This window comes from Artemia franciscana, unplaced genomic scaffold (assembly GCF_032884065.1).
Source record: "Artemia franciscana unplaced genomic scaffold, ASM3288406v1 Scaffold_3682, whole genome shotgun sequence".
In the NCBI taxonomy this organism is placed as follows: domain Eukaryota; kingdom Metazoa; phylum Arthropoda; class Branchiopoda; order Anostraca; family Artemiidae; genus Artemia; species Artemia franciscana.
In genome coordinates this window covers 7,501-27,120 of record NW_027064274.1, presented here as the reverse complement: position 1 = coordinate 27,120, position 19,620 = coordinate 7,501, and the positions used below count along the sequence as shown (strand labels likewise).

The window sequence follows — 19,620 nt, the reverse complement described above, 5'->3', positions numbered from 1 at the left end:
TAAACGGCGTAAGAAATAAATTCCTCCACAGAGACAGAAAGCTGTTCACCGAGAAAAAGGCCACCGATCTTGAGGAGGCCGCCAGAAAGGGTGACACCTGCGCTCTATAGAAACACCTTCGGGATCTTACAGATGGAAAGCCATCCTCCCTAGGCCCTATCAATCTAATGATGGAAATATTCTCACTGACGAGAGCGCTCAACTGTCTGCCTGGTAGGATCACTTCTCTTCACTTCTAAACCTAGACTGTGTTAGTCAGTTCGACCCTGACCTTCTTCAAGTTGCATCCAGCACCCCTGAGGCCCCGTGTGAAAGTGTGTAACACTGTTTCACCTCTAAGGAAATCCTGGAATCTCTGAAACGGATGAAAAACAACCGAGCCCCAGGAGTCTGTGGTATCCCTGCAGAACTGCTGAAATATGGCGGGGCAGCGAACCTTCTCTGGCTCCAAGTACTGTTCTCCATAGTATTTCGTACAAAATGGATTCCAAAAGACCGGCGAGCGGGCATCATTCTGCCTCTCTGGAAACGAAAAGGCAGTCGAAGAATCTGCTCCAACTACCGTGGCATCACACTCCTCTCTGTGCCCGGGAAGCTCTTCGTTGTGACCCTCCTGGACCGCTGTACCACTTTTCTCAGAAGCCAACGAAGAATCGAACAGGCTGGCCTCATGCCAAGAAAGTCCACCGTGGAGCAAATATTCACAATATGGCAGCTGATAGAAAAGACTCGATCGAAATTTCGACAAAAAGCATATGTTGTCTCTGTGGGTTTCAAGGCTGCTTTCGATTCTGTCGACCGGCAATCACTCCGGCTCATACTGAAATCAACGGGACTACCAGCGAAGTACTGCAACCTTTTCGAGCGGCTCCACGAAGGGACTGAGAGCTAAGTGTAAGTCAATGGCAGACGCAGTTCATCTTTTGAAATCAATACTGGAGTTCGTCAGGCTGTGCTGCTGCTCCAGAGCTATTTAATTGTGTCATCGACTACATTATGATTCGGACCATAAACCGCCTCCAGTTTGGGTTGCATTACGGCGATAGAGTACTTTCAGACGCTGACTATGCCAATGACCTTGCTCTTGTTTCCGATTCACTGTCGAAGGTCACAGAAGCCCTACAGATCCTTGCTGACAAAACCTTAAAGATAGGGCTGTCGATTAATTGGCAGAAGACAAAAGTGATGTTTGTTGAGCTCCGTAACTCACCGCGTCCCCTGCCAGTCTTAATGATCGGTGACAAACCAGCTAAGATTGTTGAGGAATTTACATACCTTGGCTCTATCCTCTCAAATGACGGATCAATCCTCAAAGATATAATGCACCGAATTGCAGCAGTAGTGGGAAGACTAAGTGTCCTGTGAAGGAAACCTTCTATCAGCCGTAGGACGAAGATGCGCATATACAATGCTTCGGTGGGATCCGTGCTTCTTTACGGAGCCGAAACCTGGTCGACCACTCAGTCTGTGCTTAGCACCGTACATATAGCCCAAACAAAACATCTTCGCCGCGCTGAAGGACTACACTGGCACGATTTTGTTAGCAACGAGAACTTCCTGGCGTTAACTGCTCAAACGCCCTTCTCAGTCCAACTCGCCCAACGAACACTACGCTGGTAGGGACGTCTCCTTCGCATGCCCCCCAACACTCCCACACGAACGATTTTTGACTTTGATCCCGTGCTGCACGGCGGGAAACGCCTAAGAGGTCGTCTCCCAACCAGATGGAAGGACACTACAGGTGCCTTCTTAGCCATGGCAAATATTCAGGAGGACGTCCACATCTTTGCAAGAGAACTGTCTAAATGGAGGCACCATGTAGCATCACTCTCGACACCGGAAGCATTTCGGCAGGAGCATTAAGTCAAGTAAGTCAAGTTTATTATTTCCTTTCTTGTTTTCATACGTTATGCATAGCCAGTATGGTCTCAGAACGTATTTACGTAAAAGGAAAGATTCAAAGGCGCTTTAGCCTGCTCCTCCCTACGTTAATTTATCAATAGTAATATGCATCTCTTCTTTTTCAAAGAGGGGAGGGGAAATACCATTTAAGGTATTTTTCCATTTTTAAGAAGCATTAATAGTCCCCTTCCCTTAAATCCCCATTACGACTTTAAAAATACTAAAATACGGGCCAAAAATTAACGATGTCATGGAAATGGTTTAAGAGAAGGATTTCCCTCCATTTGGTCATCATCCCCCTTGATTTTTTCTTACAATCACGTTGTACCTTGTTGTAATTACAGATTGTATTTCCTGGCCGAAGGCAGAAAATTAAGTTATCAGTACCATCACTATGCAAAAAATTGGTCAGCATGCGAAAAGGTTAAGTTTAGAAATGCAGAGGAAGCTAGACGAAATGCAGCTAGTTAGAAATGCAGACTATGAAATCTAAAGTAAGAAAAAAAAATATCCATCAGAGTCCTATATATCCTATCCAGCGTCCAATTTCTGGAAAATGGGTGGAAGATCGAAAAAGCCAAAAACGATCTGTTCATTTAAATAAATGACTCTAATGAAAATATTATTGCAACAAGGGAATGGCCGTTCCTGGATCTTTTCTCTCCTCTGCCCAAACCCCCTCCCCAACAAATTTAATAGACACTATAGACACTTGCTAATAGACACTGGCTAATCATGAAAACAACGAGAAAACGTAGTAGAACCAATAAAAAAGGAGTAAATAGCTACTGACAAAAATAAAAGAAAAATTCAAATATTTTAGTCGAGACTTCCGCAAAGATTTAACTCCTTTTTTTTGTTCTCCAGTATTTTCTTGTTTTGTTCAAGGACAAAGGGAAAATAAAGGGATTTCTTTAATACAAAAAGGAAAAAATGGAACTGAATGGAAAATAAAAGAAAAATGAAAAAGAAAAAAAACTGAATTTTTTTTTAGGTGGAGGGTATATAAAAAATGAGAAAACTGTCATGTAACTGTTAATTTATTTTTTCATTGGTGGATATTTTGGGAGTAAAACATACTAACCCAGATACCCTTCCAATTCCAGTAATAACTCCACCAGCTGGAACATCTTCTTTTCCATAGAGCTTATATCCAGCTAACTGTGATAATTCCAAAAAAGGAGATCCTGGGTCTGTTAGTAGAGCAACTCGTTCTCTTGCCAAAAGCTTGCCTTTGGACTTATGTCTACTAATAGCTTTCTGTCCTCCACCTTGTGAGATGACCTGTATTTTAGACCTTAATTCGTCACTTAACTTCTTCATCTGCACATAATTCTCCTATAATACAAAAACTGCCATTACGCTTTGTCCTCTATTAGTTAACATAGGTAAATATCTTATTTATTTACTCATTATTACCACAGCGCACTAGAAGAATATGCTGCAGGTCTATATGATATACCGCTTTTACTTGTTTACAATGGATGCTAGGTAAAAGCGGCAAACACTAGAGCCTCTATTCAGAACTTATTGTAATATAAGTTGGCTATGATTTTATACTATCCGTGGCCATGGAACATAAATAATAACTAGTTATTAGTTATAATTAGCGATAATTAAGTTCTGGAACGTACTCGTAAGTTCTAGATACATAAAAGCGGTAAACACTAGAGTCCATTCAGAACTTATTACAATACAAGTAGAAAAAAAATAATAACAAGTTATTACTTATAATTAGCAATAATTAAGTTCTGGAACTTAATCTTAGGTTGGATTCATTTCACCTTTTTATCAGCAAAATTTTAGTTTACCTAAAAAACAAATAAGATCTGCATGACCAAAGCTACTATTGTTTTCAAAAAAAAAAGGTAGCTAAAAGTGTTTTTCTTTTTCTTTTTCCAATTAACCTAAATTAACCCAATCCTGTATTAATCAAAACTTGCCAAAGCAAAAAATCCACCAATGCAAGTCTGTATCTCAGCGATTACCTCAGTGACAGTTCTAGCGTCCCTTGTGCCAAGGGAACAATTTTGATTAGGACAATCCTTCCCCCTCCCCCGTTTCCCAGAGTTTTCAGGCAAAATTTTAACAGAACTTTTATTTATTAACAAAATTATTTAATTATTGTGAATCATCTTAATTTAATTATTTTGATCATTATCATCTAACTATTACTATATATAATTCGCTCTTAGTTTTTTATTTATTTCATTAACAAGTTACTAATTTATCAATTATTTTCCTTTATTAACTGCACCCTCTCCTTTGTTTTAATAAATTACAAATTTTAAAATTTCAAAATTATTAAAACCATTAGATTACTCATTTGAAATTTTGAACCCTTAAAATTCCTGAGCCCGTGGCAACTGCCCCTTCTGTCCTACCGACGAAACCGCCTCTGAATTAATTAGTACCGTAGAATGCAAGGTTTGTACGTTCATTTAAAAGCATCGTCTGTATTTTGATGAGATTATCTTTTCTAACTCCACCGATAATAGAAAAAGAACAAGCAAACTTGATGACTTAGGAGTGGCACCAGGTAGGAATGTAGAGAGAGGGACTTTGGACCTGCACCTCCTGAAACAAAAAAAAAAACGTTTCGAGTTTCCAGAAGGGACCAATTCGCGAAAATGTAAAGGGAAAATATTTTATTTTTTATGGAGACAATTGTATCCCCAATTGGTGCCCCGTCCCCATATACCCCTATAAATCGTCTGATTTAGGGGGTGTCAACACTTTCATAAAACATTATTCTAGCATGCGTGCCTATTGACACAATGATACTTTTATTTCGTGTTAATGTTTGATCAATTGCAGTAACAGCGCTACTTACGTCAATGCTTCAATTTATAACAGTTTTGAAACAAAACCTTAACTCCAGAATATAAAGATTAATTTCCCAGGCAACGTTAGCATAATAATAGCCTTATCCACAGTTTTGTTTAGTTTACATTTAACGCTTAAACGATTCATTGTCAGTGAAAAAGGCGAACAAAAGTTTTTCTAACTGCTAAGATCACACCTTAGTTGGTGTAGTTGTTTTTCTTAATTGACGAATAACGGTTGTAAGGATCTTTCATTTTATGGGATGAACGTAAATAAGTCGAATATCGCTAATAGGCTTATGTGGAACACAGTTCTGTTTTCTTATTTATTCTAGATTTTAAACAATTAACGGTTAAAGGCGACATCATTTCTAGCTACCTTAAGAGGAGAGACGATATGGAGGAAAATAATAAAAAAAATGAATAATAAGAAAAAGAGAAGTAATTATGATAAGGAGAGGTGGATGTGACTATGACCTCTTATAAATTACCTTATATACGAATTAAGGCAAGGCGGGATCTGTTCTCTGTAATTTAAACCCTTTTTGTAGTGTCTATAGTGAGGCTCGACCAGACTCTTAAATCTGTGCTTTGAGATTAAGATCAAAATTTAAGATAAACTAGTGGATTGCTAAGACAGTTAGAATTAACTACAACGCTATTACGTACAAGTATGTACCCGTTTTGATAACCATCGGGAGTTTACATGCGAACTAATTTTCCCTGTCCTTAAGAAATATTTAAAAAAAACAGAGATCTCAAAAATTACGTTTTAATTTATTGGTTCGATGTTAGTTTCTCTGAAGAAGTAACGTGAAGTGACGTTGATGATAGAAAATAACGTAAAACCTTCAGTTTGAATTTTTGGACTATAGTTTAAACATTATTATTGATAGTAATATTTGCTGAAATCATATTAAGTTATTCAAAAAGGGGATAGAAATTACTGTTTTTAAAATGAAATATCTGCCGTCATGTTTGCCTTTTTGAGATTTATTCCATCTCAAAAAGCGTTTAGACATTAAATGTTTTTGAGACAGTACTTAAGGGTCAAGTAAATGACTAATTAATTTGTGAATAAATAGCAAGCAATACCTACGTACCATATCTTATGAAGGGGTAACATGTATATTTTTTTTTAGAAAGCTCTGTTTTCCATGGATTACTTGTACAATTTGGCTCCATTCCGCCTGGGGGGATAAGCATCATTACTTTCTTAATGCAATTTTTTTTTAGGTTTTCTGGAAAAATAAAATTCGAAACAGATACATTGTTATTTTGGTCTGATGAAAAGTGGGGCTTAAAAGAGAAATTATTAATATTCATAAAATTTAATATTTCAGTTAATCTTCAATGATTAAAATTCAATCATTTTGAACCATTCTCTAGATCAGTGATTCCCAAAGGGCCAGGTCAGCCCAAGGCCTCTTTAACTCTTTTTTGTGATTTCAAGGGTAGTAATGGATACTTTTGGGGTTTTAATCTGTATCTTAGCCTGTATAATAATATGGCTATCCCTTTTTCTACTGCTGATTCAATCTAAAACACTTAAAGACTATGCAAGATCTAGTGATCTTGTATATATGTATGTACCCCTTGTATATTTATCGAATTTTGTAACCATCTACATATGTGCTTCATTTTTGCTAATGTGGTTTTATGACCTGCCAGATTTAGTTTGCGTATTTTATAAAGTGACTGAACAAATTGGGCTTATTATAGTCCAAACTTACTTATTTGGCCTTGAGTCGGCTGTCTTCTTCAAAATCTACATTCCTCTAATTAGCAGTTCTTGGACAAAAAGGAAATTGATTGCTTATGCTACACTTACAGGCTTTCTAACAACCCTCCCCTTTTTCGGGGCTCTTTTTATTTTACGAGGTCAGATTATGTGGTCACTATGCACAGGTGAGCTCCACTCCTTCTTTAACAGAAGAAAACAAGCAAAAAGTGAAATCAACTGGTTAACAATCGGACTCTTTGCACCATACTTATTATTTTCAATGATTGCAATAAGAGCTTATAGCAGAAGCTTGACCAGGTCTAAAGTTACAAGGCCAGACTGTGTCCCTGAATTTCATAAGGCATTAGCACTTCAAGTAACGCTGTTCATTGCATGTGTTTTTTACAGGGCTATTTTTCTTTATGTTGTGCCTTCTGATATTGATGTAAATACCTATAAATTTTTATTTTGGCTGGTATCTTATGCCACTTTTGTGGTACTTGGTCCAAGTGCAAGCATTCTTGTTCTTCTGTTTAATAAAGGCTATCGGGAAAAAGTATTTAGCTCTTCTGGGGGGAGTACCATAGCCCCCTTAGGAGAGGCTTAATCAGATGCGCTAAAAGTTCACTGTTAAACTCAAGAATATTAAATCTAAATTTGTTTCTGTAACCATAAAAGACTAAACAAACACTTATCTCCAAGATGTTTCTTACCATAAACAAATGTATGGTTTCACCAAACAGGAAACGCTCATTCTGTGACTCAAACTATCTTCGACTCAAAAGCTCATATACAATAGGCAAATTTTGATGAACAGCACCTATTACGAACATGACCTATTCGAGTGATAATCTTAAAATCCCTAAATAGCGACGCAGACCACACTGCCTTTCCGTCATAAACACCAAATCAATAAGAACAATTGGGAGTTTCTCAAGACAATGGGAAACAAATTAGAATAAATATTTCGGCCCTATGTCCAAGGGCTGTCCTCAGCATTACAAAAATATATAACAAGAAAAAACTTATAACAAGCTAAAATCAATATAACTAAAATATAAAAAATTCAAAACAGTCCCAGCATCCTTACCTCAGCGAAGTTCAACCAGGACTGATAAATAAATCGTGATGAAACGAGGCAATTCATTGAAATGAAAGAGAATGATTTAAAAACACTTTTTTAAAGACGTTTAACAAGGCTGGCATTTTGTTTTGTCTTACATTTTTGTATGCATTCAAAGTCTTCAAGTCTGCTTTATAGTCTTTTTTATGTTTGAAAAACCCCACAATAGTTAATCTAAATCATGTAATTTTCGGATTTTCTACCTAACTAACATCTTAATACTATTGTTACCTAAAAGTTATTTTTAATAGTTCAGAGTTCAGAGATTTATTCACGATAAATACAGGTAGGAAATACAAAAATCTTCTTCCCCCTCGAAAAGCTCCATGGCGAGGGATACAAGGCCATGGACACTGAATAACAGTTCAATATTCACAAAGAAGCAATAATTACTATTAGAGTCTAATCAAATTCCCCTGCAGTCCGATATGAATCCCTAAATCCTTAATTCAGGCTTTGTTCCTTAACTTAAACTCGTTAAAAAAAAAAAAAAATTGCATGCTGAAAATGGTCTGCATTGCAGAGGTATCAATATCCTGATTCATTGCCTTTGGCCAGTAGAGCAATACGTTGCTCGAGGCAAATTATCTGTTGCTTCCAGTATTTCCCCCAGATTTCTCCAGGTACCCATTTAGAGCTCAATCAACTCTGGATGAACTTACAGAACCCCACAACTGACCCCCCTCCCAGATCAAATAACCAACAACACCAGGACTTCAGAACCTGTTCTCAGGATTTCAAGTCTAGCACTCTGACCACTTGGCTAAGATGGCTTTTGGCCAGGATGGCTTAGCCACTTGGCTCTTATTTTCTATCAAAACAATGTCTATTAATTAAACATTGTAAAAGAACATAGCCATTGTAAGAATTTAGCTTCAAATCAGACTCCTGGCCAATACCAAGACAAACCAAGGATTTGCCATTATATAAGCTTTTTTAGAAGCTCAACTCAAGCGTATTTTGAAAGTTACAGGATTAAAACATGATTTACCTTTAAAGTAAATTTCAAGGCTGTTTCAATAATATTTTCGTCACCATCTTAAAATAGGCTTTAATCAAGAATTTTTTTGGCATGTTTAAGTGTATTTAAGTGTGTTTAGGTGTTAATGGCATGTTTTTTAAGCTTATTTAAGTGTATTTTCAAAGTTACAAGGTTGAAAGAAACTTGAAACAAGATTTTGGCTTGTCGTTGTATTGTTTTACAACCATTATTTTAAGATTCTATTTTAGTTACAGGTTTGAATACAGGATTTACCTAACTTTTGCCTTCTTGTTTTTACAAGCTTGTTTAATCCCTTGACCAGTATGATAAAGTGGGGGGGAATGAATTTGCTTGAACACAGAGACGAATAAGCGACCTGTAACGAAAGTTACAAGGTTGAAAGAAACTTGAAACAAGATTTTGGCTTGTCGTTGTATTGTTTTACAACCATTATTTTAAGATTCTATTTTAGTTACAGGTTTAAATACAGGATTTTCCCAACTTTTGCCTTCTTGTTTTTACAAGCTTGTTTAATCCCTTGACTTGTATGATAAAGGGGGGGGGACTGAATTTGCTTGAACACAGAGGCGAATAAGCGGCCTAAGGCTAGTAGGCTTGCCTGTCTAGAGTCTCAGGCACACTACCGTGTCTCCTAGAGTCCTACAAGTCCACTCAACCCGCATGCAAAAGGGGGGGGGGCTATAGCTTTCCAAGTATTTTGCTAAACGGCACGAGCAGCTTACAACAAGGAAAACGTTGGGTAAATACCAAGCAACTTTAAAGCTTGTCACTTAATTTTGGTTTTCTCCTTTAAGCTAATTTACCTTTCATTTCTCCACTCAGTAAGAGAACATGCCGTCTACTCCAAGAGAAGGTGACCCCCCTCCAAAGTTCCGAGGCGTCAGCATACAATGCGAACACCTTGGAACTTTGGGTGTCTTTAGTAGTAGTTAATGCTAACTGCTTAAGTTAAGGTAACTTAACTTAACTACTTAAGTTAAGTAGTAGTTAATTGGGTGTCTTTAGTAGTAGTTAATGCTAATAAGTTAAGTAACTACTTAAGTTAACTACTTAAGGTAAGTAGTAGTTATGTGGGTGTCTTCAGTAGTAGTTAATGCTATAATATCTTTAGAGAACCCTCCAACAGAAACATCACACCACTTATTTCGAGGCTTCTACAGGCCTGAACACAATAGGCAAATACTCCGGGGTAGGCAATACCCCAACAGGTACATACTGAATAAGAGGATTCACCACTTTAGTAAACCACTTTATTTGAATTCAAATGATCTAGTAGAATTAGCTTAATCAGAGGAATGACTACTTCAGTAAACCGTTTTATTTGATTTCAAATGGCTTATAAAAAATTTATAATATAGTATTGAACTTTACGGGGGGAGCCCTCCTTAGGTGACTTCATATTTTAAAAATCCTAATTTCTGTAGCTACTACTGATATAAACAATTCCCAACCTCGACGTTTTAGTACTTATAAGATATATGAAAATTGTTAAACTTCTACTCAAATTTGACAAAAACTAATGTAAGCCGAAGTGTTAGATACCAAACAGTTCGTGGTAACGAACTGTAGTAAGGAGCGACCGTCTGAATAGCAAAAGAAACTCTAAAAAACGGAATTTTGATACCAATAGTTGCATCAAAAGAATTGAATTTTAATGCTGATTTAAAATATATAAGTTTCATCAAGTTTAGTCTTACCCATCAAAAATTACAAGCCTGAGAAAATTTGTCTTATTTTAGAAAATAGGGGGAAACACCCCCTTAAAGTCATATAATCTAAACAAAACTCACACCATCAGATTCCGCGTATCAGAGAACTCTCCTGTAGAAGTTTCAAGCTCCTATCTACAAAATGTGGAATTTTGCAATTTTCGCCAAAAGAATTTTTTCTTTTTTTTTTCAGTGGTCATCGTATCGACCAAGTGGTCCTAGAATTTCGCAAGAGGGCTCATTCTAACGGAGATTAAAAGTTCTAGTGCCCTTTTTAAGTAACCAATTGGAGGGCACTTATGCCCCCTCCCACGCTCATTTTTTCCTAAAGCCAACGGATCAACATTTTGAGATAGCCATTTTGTTCAGCATCGTCGAAAAACCTAATAACTATGTCTTTGGGGATGACTTACTCCCCCATAGTCCCCGGAGGAGGAGCTGCAAGTTACAAACTTTGACCAGTGTTTTCATATACTAATAGTTATTGGGAAGTGTACAGACGTTTTCAGGGGGATTTTTTTTTGGAGGGGAGGGGAAATATCTACGTGGGAGGATCTTTCCTTGGAGGAATTTGTCATGGGGGAAGAGGCATTCAATGAAGGGGCGCACTATCTAGCATTATTATAAAAAAAGAAAAAAAAGAAAAGTTTTTTCACTGAAAGTAAGGAGCAGCATTAAAACTTAAAACGAACGTAGATTATTACGCATATGAGGGGTTCTTCTCCTCCTAAATATGTCGCTCTTTAAGCTAAAGTATTTTTAGTAATTTCAACTATTTATTCTACGACCTTTCTGATTCAGGGGTCATTCTTAAAGAATTGGGACAAAATTTAAGCTTTAGTGTAAAGACCGAGATATTAACGAGGGGAATAACCCCCCCCCCCCCTCTCATATACATAATAAAAATATACAGATATAGAAGTTCGTTACGTAAGTTAATTCTTTAGTTATGAGGTCTGAGTTACGAAGTCCTTCTAAATATGAAGTTTCATGAAGATCCGATCATTCCTTCGTAAGTTAAAACTACGTCATTTTTTTCTAATTTTTCAGAATTAACCCCCCCCCCCCAATAGAGCGGCTCCCCTCAATGTCACTGGATCCGGTCGGGATTTAAAATAAGAGTACTGAGATACGATATCCTTCTAAATATCAAATTTCATTAAGATCTGACCACCGTTTGTAAGTTAAAAATACCTCATTTTTCTAATTTTTCAGAATTATCACCCCCCCCCCCCCCCCAACTACCCCAAAGAGAGCAGATCCGTTCCGGTTATGTCAATCATGTATCTAGGACTTGTACTTATTTTTCCCACCAAGTTTCATCCCGATTCCTCCACTCTAAGTGTTTTCCAAGATTTTAGGTTTCTCCCTCCCAACTCCCCCCCCCCCAATGTCACCAGATCCGGTCAGGATTTAAAATAACAGCTCTAAGACACGATATCCTTTCAAATATCAAATTTCATTAAAATCTGATCAACCGTTCGTAAGTTAAAAATACTTCAATTTTTCTATTTTTCCGAATTAACGGGCCCTCCACTCCCCCCCCCCCAGATAGTCAAATCGAATGACTGTTTTTAATTTAATCTGGTCCGGTCCCTGATACGCCTGCCAAATTTCATCGTCCTAGCTTACCTGGAAGTGCCTAAAGTAGCAAAACCGGGACCGACAGACCGACCGACAGAATTTGCGATTGCTATATGTCACTTGGTAAATACCAAGTGCCATAAAAAGTTCGTTAAAAATTAAAATTCTAGTTGCCTTTTTAAGTAACCGAAAAATTGAAGGGCAACTAGGCCCTCCAATGCAAATTTTATTTTAATAATTTATGTCCAGAGAGCTAAAATCAAACATGCATTAATTCAAAACGTTCAGAAATTAAATTAAAAAAAAACTGTTTTTTTTTTTACCGAAAGTAAGGAGCGACATTAAAACTTAAAAAGAACAGAAATTACTCCGTGTACGAAAGGGGCTGTTCCCTTCTCAACGCCCCGCTCTTCACGCTAAAGTTTTTTACTGTTTAATAAAGTAGAATTGAGAGAAAGAGTCAAGCTTTAGCCTAAAGAACGAGGCGCCGAGGAGGGGACATTTCCTTTCATATACAAAATAATTTCTTTTCGTTTTAAGTTTTAATGTCGCTCCTTACTTTCAGGTGAAAAAACTTGATTTTTTTATTCAATCAAATATAAACAACAAGTTCTTTCAACTGAAGTAAGGAGCAGCATTAAAACTTAAAACGAACAGATTTTATTGCACATATGAGGGAATTCGCCCTCTCGTCAGTACCTTGCTCCTTACGCTGAAGTCCGAATTATGTTCTAATTCTTTAAGAATGACCCCTGAATCACAAAGGCCGTTAAGTTAGAATAAATTGCTCTTTCAAAAGTTCTAAAGTAAAACTTTAGCGTAAAGAACGAGGTATTGACGAGGGGGTGAACCCCCTCGCATACATAACAATTTCTGTTCGTTTCATGTTTTAATTGTGCTCCTTACTTTCAGTTGGAAAAACTTGTTTTTTAATTTAATTTAATTTCCTCCCATGAAACCTTCTCCCCCCCCCCAATCAGTCAAATTTTCTCCGGATTATAACTTGTGATGGTTAAAACTAAACTTGATGAAACTTATATATTTGAAATCAGCATAAAAATCCAATTCTTTTGATGTAGCTATTTGTATCGTAATTCCGTTTTTTAGAGTTCCAGTTACTATTGAGCCGGGTCCCTCCTTTTAGTTCGTTACCACGAATTGTTTGAAAATTAAATATGCAGTTTAACTGATTTTTCTTTTCATGAATTAGTTATATCTGTTGGGATTTGAGAGCAGAATCCTTTGATTACGTCACATTGCTAATGGAGACGGATTGACTTTAAAAAAATTCAGTTTAGTTTTAAAATAGAATATAAAATTTGCCTGTTGTGGATGAGTTTATTTGCTTAGGGTTTAGGTTTGCAAAGGAGGTTCAGCCTATAGAATTAGTTGAAAAAAAAACAAGTACTAAGAGCTCATATGGCACTTGTGACGAGGCAAGAAGAGCTAAGAGCCAAGAGCTCATATGGTATGAGCTCTAACAAAATTCTAAGAGTCAATAGATTGATTTAAAAAGAAAATCAGAGGCTTGATGCCGGTTAGAATTTAAAATAAGAGTTCTGAGTCACAATTTCTTCTAAATATCAAAATTCATTAAGATCAGATCACCCACTCGTAAGTTATAAATCCCTAAATTTTTCTAATTTTTCCTCTCCCTTTAGCCCCCCAGATGGTCGAATATGGGAAAACGACTTTTTCACGTCAATTTGTGCAGCTCCCTGACACACCTACTAATTTTCATCGTCCTAGCACGTCCAAAAGCACCAAACTCGCCAAATCACTAAACCCCTCCTCCAACTCCCCCAAAGAGAGCGAATCCAGTACGGTTACCTCAATAACATATCAATGACATTGGCTTATTCTATCCACCAAGCTTCATCCCGATTCCTCCACTACACAGTGTTTTCCCAGATTTCCCCCTCCATATCCCCCCAATGTCAAAAGATCTGGTCGGGATTTGAAATAAGAGCTCTGAGACATGAATTCCTTCTAAATATCAAATTTCATTAAGATCCGATCACCAATTCGCAAAATAAAAATACTCTAGTTTTCACGTTTTCCAAGAATTCCGATTTCCCCCTCCAACTCCCGCCAATGTCACAGGATCTGGTCAGAATTTAAAATTAGAGCTTTAAAGCACAAAATTCTTCTAAATATCAAATTTCATTAAGATCTGGTCACCCTTTCGTAAGTTACAAATACCTCAATTTTCAAAATTAAACCCCCCCCCCCCCCAACCCAACCACAGAGAGCAGATCCGGTCCGGTTATGTCAATCACGTATCTTAGACAGGTTTTTATTTTTCCCAGCCGGTTTCATCCTGATGTCTCCGCTTTAAGTATTTTCTAAGATTTCCGGTCCCCCCCCTCAATGACGCTGGATTCGGTTGAGATTTAAATAAGAGATCTGAGTTATGGGGACCTTCTAAATATGAAGTTTCATGAAGATCCGATCACTCCTTCGTATGTTAAAAATAAGTCATTTTTTCTAACTTTTCAGAATTAACCCCCCCCCCAATAGAGCGGATCCGTTGCAATTATGTAAATCACGTATCTAAGACTTCTGCTTATTTTTCTCCAAATGTCACCAGATTCGGTCAGGATTTAAAGTAAGAGATTTGAGACACGATATCCTTCTAAATATCAAATTTCATTGAGATCTGATCACCCGTTCGTAAGTTAAAAATACCTCATTTTTTCTAATTTTTCAGAATTAGCCCCCCCCCCCCCCAACTACCCCAAAGAGAGCGGATCCATCCTGGTTATGTCAATCATGTATCTAGGACTTGTGCTTATTTTTCCCACCAAGTTTTATCCCGATCCCTCGACTCTAAGTGTTTTCCAAGATTTTAGGTCTCCCACTCCTAAGTCCCCCCCCAATGTCACCAGATCCAGTCGGGATTTAAAATAACAGCTCTGAGACACGATATCCTTCCAAACATGAAATTCCATTAAGACCTGATCAACAGTTCGTAAGTTAAAAATACTTCAATTTTTCTATTTTTTTCCGAATTAACGGGCTCCCACTCCCCCCAGATGGTCAAATCGGGAAAACGACTCTTTCTAATTTAATCTGGTCCGGTCCCTGATACGCCTTCCAAATTTCGTCGTCCTAGCTTACCTGAAAGTGCCTAAAGTAGCAAAACCGGGACCGACAGACAGACAGACTGACAGACCGACAGAATTTACGATTGCTATATGTCACTTGGTTAATACTAAGTGCCATAAAAACGGGAACAGGGTAATAGAAATGGGTACAAGTAGCCCCTTCAGGTCAGTAGGTCTTGGAGATAAGTTACAGAAGCGGGTGTTTGAGGCTAAGATTAGGTCGATAAAGGAGCAGAAATTCGGCGGGCGTTTTAGGGTGTTAAATATAACACCCTAAAACGCCCGCCGAATTTCTGCTCCAGGAAGGATTACAATTAAAGTATTATAGAAGGGTGTTAATTTTAAGAGAGGTGCAATAGCTTAGAAAGCAAGGGTGATTTGGTAATTTTGTTGTTAATAAGTAGGAGGTTTGTAAAAATAGGGAAGTATTACAAAAGAGGAGTAAGTCAAACAGTTCGTGGTAACGAACTGTAAGTAAGGAGCGACCCAGCTCAATAGTAAACGAAACTCTAAAAACGAAATTTTGATGCTAAAAGATACATCAAAAGAATCGGATTTTCATGCTGATTTTAAATATATAAGTTTCATCAAATTTAGTCTTTGTCATCAAAACTTACAAGCCTGAGAAAATTTGCCTTATTTTGGGAAATAGGGGAAAACATCCCCTAAAAGTCATAGAATCTTAACGAAAATCACACCATCGCATTCAGCATATAAGGGAACCATATAGCAAAAATTTCAAGCTCCTATCTACAAAAATGTGGAATTTCGTATTTTTTGCCAGAAGACAGATCACAGGTGCGTGTTTATTTGTTTTTTGTTGTTTTTTTTCTTTTCCCCAGGGGTCATCGTATCAACCGAGTGGTCCTAGAATGTTGCAAGAGGGCTCATTCTAACAGAGGAAATGAAAAGTTCTAGTGCCCTTTTTAAGGGACCAAAAAAATTGGAGGGCACCTAGGCCCCCTCACACGCTCATTTTTTCCCAAAGTAAACGGATTAAAATTTTGAGATAGCCATTTTGTTCCGCATAGTCGAAAACCATAACAACTATGTCTTTGGGGCTGACTTACTCCCCCACAGTCCCTGGGGGAGGGGCTGCAAGTTACAATCTTTGACCAGTGTTTACATATATTAATAGTTACTGGGAAGCGTACAGACGTTTTCAGAGGGATTTTTTTGGTTTAGGGGGTGGGGTTGAGGGGAGGGGGTTATGTGGGAGGATCTTTCCTTGGAGGAATATGTCATGGGGGAAGAGAAATTCAATGAAAAGGGGGTAGGATTTTCTAGCATTACTAATGAAAAAAATAAACATAAAAAAGTTTTTTCAATTGAAAGTAAGGAGTAGCATTAAAACTTAAAACGAACAGAAAGTACTCCGTGTATGAAAGGGGATATTCCCTTCTCAACGCCCTCTTTATGCTAAAATTTTTACTGTTAATAAAGTAGAATTGAGAGAAAGAGTCAAACTTTACCGCAAATATGAGTTCAACGTGACTTAGAGTTCAACATGAAAGTTGACTCCCTCGTTGCCAAGAAGGTTAATAATTACAATATGTTTTGAATGGACTACCGTGTTTGCCGTGTTTAGCAAACTTTTCCGAGAAATCCTTTCACTCAAACAGTTCTGAGCTTAAACTTCCCATTTTTATTTTTCTCTATTAATTTTTTTTTTAATTTTTTTCTTCTCTACTTTTCTTCTCCACATTTTTTATTTTTAAATAGTTTGCTCACGATCTGTTTATAGTTGAACGATCTTCACTTAAAAGACCAAGGCCAAAAATCTTATCTTAGGATGTCTGTATTAGGTTCCAAAATCAAAACTTTGCCTCCAACGAGAAGACTGAGGATTCTGTTCCAGATAAGGGTGTATCAAGGGGGTATCGGATTTGAACCCATCCCCTGAAGGTTTGTTCGACTCGTAAAAAAGTAACAAAAATGCATAAAACATTTTTTTGTACGTGTTTTGTAAAGTTTATTTTTGTATCCCCCCAAGAAAAATCATGAGTGGGGCCCTGGTTCCAGATCTTAATTATCATTGACAGTCATTAATTATTGGCAGTACCTTTAGCCTAAAATGGCAGACGTAAACAAATTTTAAAAAAATACCTATAATACATGAAGGCGGCAAACACAGTAGTCCATTCAAAACATATTGTAATGTAAATTGGTTATAATTTTGTACTATCTGTTTCCATGGAACAAAAATAATAACAAGTAATTATTTACAGTTAACGATAATTAATTTCTGGAACATACTCTTAGATTGAACTAATTTTCACTACTTACGTCAATAAAATGTAAATTTAGATATAAAAAAGGTCTGCATGACCAAAGCTACTAGTGCCTTATAAAAACAACTTGGTTGCTAAATGTGTTTTCATTTTGTTTTCCCAATTAAATGAAATTAACCAAATCCTGTATTAACCGAAACCTTTCCAAAGCAAAAAAACTCATCAATGTAAGTTTCTATATCAGCGATTAATTCAGTGGCGAATCTGGCCTCTCTTGCGCCCGAGACAAAATCTTAATTAGCACCCCTTCACCTGTCTGCCACAGATTTTTTGAAACAAATTTTAACAAAATTGCAATTATAAACAAAATTATTTAATCATTATTAATTATTATTATTTAATTATTATTATCTAATTCTATTTATTTTTTAATTTATCTTAGTAATTAATGAATAATTTATCAATTATTTTCCTTTAATAGTTACGCCTTCCACTTTTTTCAATAACAAGAGCTAAGAGCTCATATGGCACTTGTGACGAGGTCGGAAGGGCCAAGAGCCAAGAGCTCATATGGTATGAGCTATAGCAAAAATCTAAGAATCAATAGGTTGCTTTAAAAGGAAAATCAGAGGTTTAATGCCTGTCAGGATTTAAAATAAGAGCTCTGAGTGACGAGGTCCTACAATATATCAAAATTCATTAAGATCCGACCACCCACTCATAAGTTAAAAATACCTCAATTTTTTCTAATTTTTCCTCTTCTTTCAGCCCCCCAGATGGTGATATCGGGGAAAACGCCTTGATCAAGTCAATTTGTGCAGCTCCCTGACACGCCTACCAATTTTCATCGCCCTAGCACGTCCAGAAGCACTATAATCACAAAAGCACTGAATCCAACCCCCTAACTCCCCCAAAGAGAACGGATCCGGTCCGGTTATGTCAATCACGTATCTACGACACCTGCTTATTCTACCCACCAAGTTTCATCCTGATTTCTCCACTCTAAGTGTTTTCCAAGATTTTAGGCTCCCCCCCCCCACTCCCCCAATGTCACCAGATCTGATCGCGATTTAAAATAAGAGCTCTGAGACACGACATCCTTCCAAACATCAAATTTCATTAAGATCCGATCACCCATTTGTAGGTTAAAGATACTTCATTTTTTCGATTTTTTTTCCTAATTAACCGAGCCTTCACTCCCCCCCCCAGATGGTCAAATTGGGGAAACGACTATTTCTAATTTGATCTTGTCTGGTCCCTGATACGCCCGCCAAATTTCATCGTCCTAGCTTATCTGGAAGTACCTAAACTAGCAAAACCAAGACAGACAGACATACCGACAGACTGACAGAATTTGCGATTGCTGTATGTCACTTGGTTAATGCCAAGTACCATTAAAATGAAATTTCAAAATTACAAAGTGATATAACCATCAGATTATTCATTTGAAATATTTCGCCCCTCAAATTTCTTCACCCATCACAAGCACTCCCTGCATCCCTCCCATAAAATCGCCTCTGGATTTAATAGTATTACAGAATACAAGGTTTTTACATTCTTGTGATGGCATTGCCTATATTTCGATTATATTATTTTTCCTAATGTACCAAAAATCGTAAAAAAAACAAGAAATTTGATGACTTAGGAGTGGTACCAGATAATAATGTAGGGAGAGGGACTCCTCTACTTACATTCTAAAAATTCTGTGAGTTTCCATGAGGTGCCAATTCAAGAAAGTGAAGGGAGATAAACATATTTTTTATGAAGACACAAAAAAGCTATTTTTCAAAGTCTAAGAGCAGGGCATTTTTCACCAATGAAACAACCAAAAAAGGATATTTTTCATCCCCCCACTGGATGTCCATACAAGTTTCTCCATTTACCCCCAATCAGTCAAATGATTTAAAGGTTTTGATGCACCACCCACTGAAATAAATTCCAGCACACATGCCTAATGACACTTTTATTTCGTTTTATTGTTTCATCAGTTGCCATAGCAGCACTATTTACGTCACTATTGGTCAGAAAGTAGTATAAATTGTTCCCATGCAACATTAAAATAATTATAGCTTTACCTACAACTTTATTTAGTCTACATTTAACACTTAAATGATTCATTGCCTGTGAAAAGGGCAAACAAAAGTTTGCCCTTTTGAAAAGAGCTACAGCTAAAACCACACCTTAGTTGGTGTAGTTGCTTTTCTTAATTGGCAAATAACAGCTACAAGGATCCTTCATTTTGGGGCATGAATGTGAATGAGCTGAATATCACTAATAATATTTAAGCAGAACACCATTCTATTTTTCTTATTTGTCCTTTATTTGGAGCAAATCATGATTAAAGGCAACATCTTTTCTAACTAACTTGAGATGAAAGGAGAGACAATATGGAGGAAAATTACAAAGAAATGAA

At 37.0% G+C, this 19,620-nt stretch overlaps 2 protein-coding genes across 2 annotated transcripts in view; one reads left to right on the top strand and one right to left on the bottom strand.

Annotated features, from left to right (window-relative positions):
- The first annotated feature begins 996 nt into the window (after positions 1-996).
- LOC136043208 (uncharacterized) lies at positions 997-1,365 on the top strand. Its single transcript, XM_065728139.1, has one exon. The coding sequence runs from the start codon at positions 997-999 to the stop codon at positions 1,363-1,365; it is 369 nt and encodes a 122-aa protein (XP_065584211.1).
- Positions 1,366-2,922: 1,557 nt separating this feature from the next.
- The window catches only part of LOC136043209 (methylcrotonoyl-CoA carboxylase beta chain, mitochondrial-like), a 21,351-nt gene continuing 4,653 nt past the window's right edge, over positions 2,923-19,620 (bottom strand). The window contains exon 2 of the mRNA XM_065728141.1: positions 2,923-3,240. Within this exon, the coding sequence (XP_065584213.1) occupies positions 2,938-3,240 (303 nt within the window). The 3' untranslated portion in view covers positions 2,923-2,937. The remainder of the gene's footprint in view (positions 3,241-19,620) is intronic.